Source organism: Poromitra crassiceps, assembly GCF_964638095.1.
Source record: "Poromitra crassiceps genome assembly, chromosome: 8".
NCBI classification, from domain to species: domain Eukaryota; kingdom Metazoa; phylum Chordata; class Actinopteri; order Beryciformes; family Melamphaidae; genus Poromitra; species Poromitra crassiceps.
In genome coordinates this window covers 23,658,749-23,666,248 of record NC_139629.1, presented here as the reverse complement: position 1 = coordinate 23,666,248, position 7,500 = coordinate 23,658,749, and the positions used below count along the sequence as shown (strand labels likewise).

General features: G+C 43.2%; 1 protein-coding gene across 1 annotated transcript in view; it reads left to right on the top strand.

The window, feature by feature from the left end:
- The window catches only part of LOC310780923 (synaptic vesicle glycoprotein 2C-like), a gene marked incomplete at both ends in the record, with an annotated part of 86,363 nt that overhangs the window by 59,967 nt on the left and 18,896 nt on the right, over positions 1 to 7,500 (top strand). Inside the window, one exon of the mRNA XM_083641444.1 lies at positions 2,914 to 3,065. Coding sequence (XP_083497570.1) covers positions 2,914 to 3,065 — 152 coding nt within the window. The remainder of the gene's footprint in view (positions 1 to 2,913; positions 3,066 to 7,500) is intronic.

Sequence of the window (7,500 nt, the reverse complement as noted above, 5' to 3'; positions counted from 1 at the left end):
TTGTTATCTGGTCAACATTTCTTTTTCAATCCAGGCCAACACCTATGATATTACAGTACTTTCATTTTTCTTATCTGTTAGGTCTATTGGTGTTGGTGTTAGTGTTTAGCTGATGATTTTATTCATAACAGATTACAATGACTATATTCGTCAATTGTAAATGTAAAAAAACAACAACTTGTGAATGGGTAAAAGAGGATTGTGAATGGTGCACCTATACTTTTTAGAATTATGTACAGTTGCTTTGTACAATTCAATGTAAATGTGGGACTGTAAAACATATCTGAACAAACAGATCCACCACATGTACACGTGCAAAGGATTTACAACAAAGTGCTTAAAAATAATGCTGGATTATGTTTTTACAACCCAATCTGGAAGACAGTTAGTTAGTTTGAGCTTACTAGGATTTGCCTTACTTCCTTAACTTAAATCAAGTTAATTTCAAGTTGTTGATTTAAGTCACTAATACAAATAAGCAATACTTACTGTGAATGCTAAATATAGCCTACTAAATATTGAATGGTGGTGGTCAGACTAGTTGCCGGTCATTTACATTATTAGACCAAAAAGTTTTCAGTTGACATTAATGTTGTCCATGGACAGAAAATGGAATAATTGGAAATCAATCATGATCAGAACAAACTTTAAAGTGTTGTCCATGCAGTTGAATAGTTTTGATTAAACCTTTATCACAGAATTGGCAAGCAAAGAGGTAGCAAACGTCAACTAAACATTGTGATAAATTGAAAATGACATCTGCAACAATTGCTAATTTTATTGCAATTTGTCTGGAGGGCAAGAGTGTGAATGAAATGAATGACTGAGACTGAGCCAGCTACAGTGACGGGCATCAGGTCTGCATCTGAAGCTGTTTCACCAACGATGCCTGGAGATGAGTTGCAGTGCGTAAGACGGCACATATAGGCAAACACTACATTTTGCTACTTGTCTCTGCATGCTGATAATACACATTGATCATCAGTTTTAAAGCAGAATACTGGTGTGGGTTTTAACTACTCACCTATATTTTACAAAATGTTGTATGTGTATATACATTATATGTGTATGTATTATGGAGTTCAGTCACGACACGTTACTGTATCTCCCACATTATGTACAGTAAATCTCTGACAGGATATGCCACTACAAAGAAAGCATTAAGAAGTATGAGACATCAAATATGTGTCTGGGACTCAACCTCAAAAACGTCAAAACGTCCTGAAAGACCTTGGCAACTAGCAAAGTTGAAGACAAAAAGGAACATGTATCCAGAAATTAAAAGCAGCGTCATTTTTAAAACTGCCTGTTGAAACTGAGCATTTTAAATTGCTATTCAGTCTGAGATGCAGCTTGACTCTACAATATAGTTTTTACCTGGTACTAAATTACTCTGGCAGCAAGCAATACATGTTTGAGATAAATGAGGAAAAGAAACAAGGCGGCTCAGAGCTACAGCATCAAGTCCGTTGTGAATCTGCAAAGGTACGTTTGTTTTGCCTTCTGTACTACCTGTGTAGTGAACACCGTGGGCAAAGTGAAGTTAGAGCAGTCGTGTTGCATCCTAACCTTGAGGCCGTGGCAGCAGGAGTGGTGAGTCAACGCTGAACTGATGACTCCCTCCTTTACCTGTTTACTTGTTCCTCATTTTCTGCAAACAAGTGCTGTTGGCCCCGTAGAGTAATCCACAGTTGAATTGTCATAGAGTTGAAATAGAAAATGATGAAGCATCTGGCGCAGAGGCGTGCACAGACTCTGCTTTGAAAGGACAAATAGGATGTTTAAGTCACCCCAACAGCTTCGCTTTGATTAGCATCAGCAGAAACCATATTCAGTTTGAACTGCGACCTGAAAACGAGGACAACAGGGCATCTGAAATGCCTGTATTTATGTCTTGTAAATCGCTTATTTTCCGAAACACAGTGGCTCAGCATAGCCACTTAGCATGATATACACTGATCGATATTTATCTGTTTTAGAGAATATAGATGATTCATTTGAATTCAGTGGCCGCCCGTATGGATTACATGCAGCAGCCGGGAATGTGACGGACAGCAGACAGAGCAGGCTGTGCCACACTGGCGGCACGGAGGTACTTTAGATCGCTCTCATCTCTTTCTCTCTCTCATATAATAAACATTATGACCCGCTGTGTGTCGGAAAATAAGCTATTTACAAGACATAAGTACAGGCATTTCACATGCCCTGTTTTCCTCGTTTTGAGGTCGCAGTTCAAGCTGATTATCGTTTCTGCTGATGCTAATCAAACCGAAGTTGTCAGGGTGACATAAACATCATATTTAAAGCTGGCACAACTCAGGTCCAGGGTGTAAAAAAAACAACGGAATTCTCCTTTAAAGACTCATTTCTGCTGAGTTTTGTTCAGTGACGTGCACATCCTTTTAAGGGAGAAAATACAATACCTATATATTTCTGACCTGTCACCAATATAACGTTGCTTCAGTTGCCAATTCTTCAAGTGTCATGATACAATCTCATGCATCTTACACACTGTACAGTAGCTTCAAATAAATTCATTTTCAGGGAATGGGCAACTTCATTGGCTGGATCCTACTGCTCCCTGATCATCAAAGTTAGTTAAAATCCAACACCCCCCCCCCCCCCCCCCCCACTGGCTATAATCATACTTCGATATTGAGTTACAGAATTGAGTTATTTTGAGTTCACACAAGTAACTACAGATCTCTTTTTTCCCTCCGCATTGACAAACATGAACTGTTACTGTCGTAGCATCAACATTAGCTTCCACAGACATGTGCAAAACTGCTTTACGTATTCTCAAATGGATAATTCACAACCACAAATCTGTTTTGTCCAGGGGAAAGTATTTGAGTCAAAATCTTTGTGTAAGACCAAATCAGGCTGGCTGCTGAACAGATCCTCTTGTTGCAGGATTGGTGGAGCGGTACCCATTGTGTTCTCCTACTTTGCGGAGGTGTTGGCCCGCGAGAAGCGGGGAGAGCACCTGAGCTGGCTCTGCATGTTCTGGATGATAGGAGGGATCTACGCCTCGGCCATGGCCTGGGCCATCATCCCACACTATGGTGAGTGGCAGACCCTCCTCACACCTCACGCACACCAGCCGGGCCTGGCACCAGGAGCACACCAGCCGGGCCTGGCACCAGGAGCACACCAGCCGGGCCTGGCACCAGGAGCACACCAGCCGGGCCTGGCACCAGGAGCACACCAGCAGTGACTGTCTGACAGTGACCTGGACCTTATCTGGCCATGGCTCAGTGGCCTGTAGATCCAGGATAGTGGATAGTGGGAGGTCGACGCCAAATTTTTATCCAATCAGAGAAATGTTTACATTTTCTCTGGGAAACAGAAGGTCAGATTGCGATGCCTCTAAAAGTCTATTATGTATTTTTTCACCCCGAATCCAACGCCGTCATCTGTGAGTCTCTACGAGCTACTGTTGCGAAGATACGTCCGCCCTGCCTGCAGGGCTACAGGAGAGAGATAGAGGACAGCGGGGGGTTTGGAGTTCCAAGTTGCTGGCCAAACACTCTATTTCAGTAGTCGGGTTTCCATCCACCTGTTTTGATGCGAAATTTCAATTTGTGCATAAAAAAAACGGAGTGGAAACGCTGCCTAATTCGCAAAAACCTCCAAATATCGCAAAAAAGTTTTCACACTTGAGGGAGGTGGAAAAGTCGGGTGTATCGATGAAAGGAAAATGCGAAACGTGCGGTGGAAACAGATTAAGCGATATTCCGTTGTCTCTCCATTCAAAAACAACACAGTTTGCCTTGATCACTGCAAAACATGACATGCCGTGTGTAGCCTCCACACAATAGGGCTACACACGGTAAATAATGGTACGCGCAGCACAATACCCGCCGTGGGAAACAGAAGAAGACTGGGATATTAACTTTAAGGCGACTCACTTCTAGACTTGAATGAAATTGTATTCACTTCCTATCTGCTCCGTGGATTACCATTTTACAATTTCGGAGCCGAAATTGTAACAGCAACGTTGGTCCACAAACGTTGCTATTTTTTGGGAGATCGGGTTGGGATTATAATTAGTTAGTTTGCCGAGTCGCACCTGGTAATCCAGAAATGGCTACTTGTAGATCATCAAGAAACTTTAAATGAATAACGTTAGATGTGTTTAACAGAGCTGTATATGGGGTCTAGCAGCTGATCAGCAGGTCAGACAGCCTCAAACACGAGGTGATTGACAGCTCTATAATTCGCAAAATAGCAGTGGATGGAAACGCGCATTGTTTCGCATTTTATTTTGCCGACTTTCTGAAAATTCGATTAAAAGTTGCGATACATTTGGATGGAAACCCAGCTAGTGATTGCTGTCAGAATATAGAGCCATTTAACACTTATTTTAACACAAAAACATCACTGAATGCAGCTTTAAGTGTGAAAACAAGCATCAGCACCTGAGAGCAGAGGGCCTTTTTTATGTTGAATAAGCATATCATGTTGTTATAGATTGCTACTGACTATTTTACAAAATAAAGGCATGATAGAGATGGCTTTGCCTTTCGAGGGACAGGTGGAGCAGGTAATATCATGTACAGTACATGGGCTATGTGTGTGTGTGTGTGTGTGTGTGTGTGTGTGTGTGTGTGTGTGTGTGTGTGTGTGCGTGCGTGCGTGCGTGCGTGCGTGCGTGCGTGTGTGTGTGTGTGTCTCAGGGATAATGGAAAGGTGAAGGGACACAGCAGGGGGCTGAAGAGAGACAGAGGGGAAGATGAGAGAGAGAGAGAGAGAGAGAGAGAGAGAGAGAGAGAGGGGAAGATGAGAGAGAGAGAGAGAGAGAGAGAGAGAGAGAGGGGAAGATGAGAGAGAGAGAGAGAGAGAGAGAGAGAGAGAGAGAGAGAGAGAGAGGGGAAGATGAGAGAGAGAGAGAGAGAGGAGGAGGGATCTCTGAGTGTCCAGGAGTGTGTTTACCGTTTCAGGGCCATGTGGATCAGACATAATGAAGTTTGCTCAGGACAGACTGCCGGTGACAAAGCCTTGAGTGTACAGCTCCATACGTCCTGCGGCCCAGATTGATGGCGTATCTAAGATTAAGATGTAGTGTGCCGACGCATTCTCTTTCCCCAAACAAAAGGTTGAAGGGGGCTCGGGTTTAAGTAAGGCAGTAACAGAATGCTACTGGGATTAGTTACTGCTAATGTAATTACTGAGTATGAAACTGTAATCCCTTATGTAGCCTACTGCTTAACCGCCCAACACTCTCCATTTCAAGCAAGTATTTTGACGGTAGATTCTGCTCTTTTCTTTGATGAATGAGGGCCAATGATTGAAAACAAGCACAAAATCTTTATTTTCTAATCAATATTTATGTATTTATGTATTTATTTATGTATTTATTTATTTATCTCTATTGGAGTGAAAGAATAATGTATCATATGTGTGCGTTTGAGCCTGCTTACGTCCGTGTAGTGGCAGGCATAGGTAATGAAGTAGCAATGACTGGCTCTGAAGCACAAAAGTCCCCATCAGAAAGCTCTCTGTCTCTCTTCACAGACGTGTTTTGTCTGCGTGAGTGTGTGTGTGTGTGTGTGTGTGTGTGTGTGTGTGTGTGTGTGTGTGTGTGTGTGTGTGTGTGTGTGTGTGTGTGTGTGTGTGTGTGGGGGGGGGGCTGTCTGTGTGTCTGTGTGAGTGTGTGAGTGTGTGAGTGCCAGCCTAGGCTCATAATTGAGGTCAATTGATTAGGAGCTGGTGTTTTAACACATCTTTTCTCCAGGATGCAGTGGTGTGTGTGTAATAGGTTCTGCCGCAGTGCTCCTTTCATTGACTGGTGAGCAAAGGCCCGATGACTTTGTGTGTGTGTGTGTGTGTGTGTGTGTGTGTGTGTGTGTGTGTGTGTGTGTGTGTGTGTGTGTGTGTGTGTGTGTGTGTGTGTGTGTGTGTGTGTGTGGCGTGTGTGTGTGTGTGGCGTGTGTGTGTGTGTGTGTGTGTGTGTGTGTGTGTGTGTGTGCATGTTCTTTAAAACCTCAGAAGGTTTGACATTATTTCCCTCAGTCAATTTACGTCAGTTACTTAACTAACTAAAAAAAAACTTGGTTAAAGGGATAGTTTGGATTTTTTTGATGTGGGGTTGTATGAGGTTACCTCCTTTCCGACAGTCAGTGTACTACATGCAGTAGAATGCAGCCGGCATGGTTCCAGTAGAGCTGTCTGCCGAGTGTGAACAGGGTCACGAGCAAAAATGTGTAAAGAAATAAAAAATACAAAAAATAAAGCCCTGGCTACAGTGCAGATTTCAACTAAAAACAGGGTGTAAATGATGTCCTTTCAAGTCAACTTGCCATCTTAGGGTTTGTGGAGACTTGGATTACGTCAGGTGAGCAGTATGGAAGCATTTCTTTCTGCTCTTTATTGTTTTTATGCCTCCGCCGGCGAAGCCAGGCCGAAGGCATTATGGATCCGGGTTGTCCGTCCGTACGTACGGATGTCCGTCCGTCCGTCCGTACGGATGTTTGTTAACGCCATATCTGAGGAACGCCTTGACGGAATTTCATCAGATTCGCCTTAAACATTCACTTAGGCTCAAGGATGATCTGATTACATTTTGGTGGTCAAAGGTCAAAGGTCAAGGTCACTGTGACCTCTCGAACGCCATTTTCAAGCTTGTTAACGCGATATCTGAGGAACGCCTGGACGGAATTTCATCAGATTCGCCTTAAACATTCACTTAGGCTCAAGGATGATCTGATTAAATTTTGGTGGTCAAAGGTCAAAGGTCAAGGTCACTGTGACCTCTCGAACGCCATTTTCAAGCTTGTTAACGCGATATCTGAGGAACGCCTGGATGGAATTTCATCAGATTCGCCTTAAACATTCACTTAGGCTCAAGGATGATCTGATTAGATTTTGGTGGTCAAAGGTCAAAGGTCAAGGTCACTGTGACCTCTCGAACGCCATTTTCAAGCTTGTTAACGCGATATCTGAGGAACGCCTGGATGGAATTTCATCAGATTCGCCTTAAACATTCACTTAGGCTCAAGGATGATCTGATTAGATTTTGGTGGTCAAAGGTCAAAGGTCAAGGTCACTGTGACCTCTCGAACGCCATTTTCAAGCTTGTTACCGCGATATCTGAGGAACGTCTGGACGGAATTTCATCAGATTCGCCTTAAACATTCACTTAAGCTCAAGGATGATCTGATTAGATTTTGGTGGTCAAAGGTCAAGGTCACTGTGACCTCTCGAACGCCATTTTCAAGCTTGTTAATGCCATATCTGAGGAACGCCTGGACGGAATTTCATCAGATTCACCTTAAACATTCACTTAGGCTCAAGGATGATCTGATTAGATTTTGGTGGTCAAAGGTCAAAGGTCAAGGTCACTGTGACCTCTCAAACGCCATTTTCAAGCTTGTTAACGCCATATCTGAGGAACGCCTGGACGGAATTTCATCAGATTCGCCTTAAACATTCACTTAGGCTCAAGGATGAACTGATTCCATTTTGGTTATCAAAGGTCAAAGGTCAAGGTCACAGTGA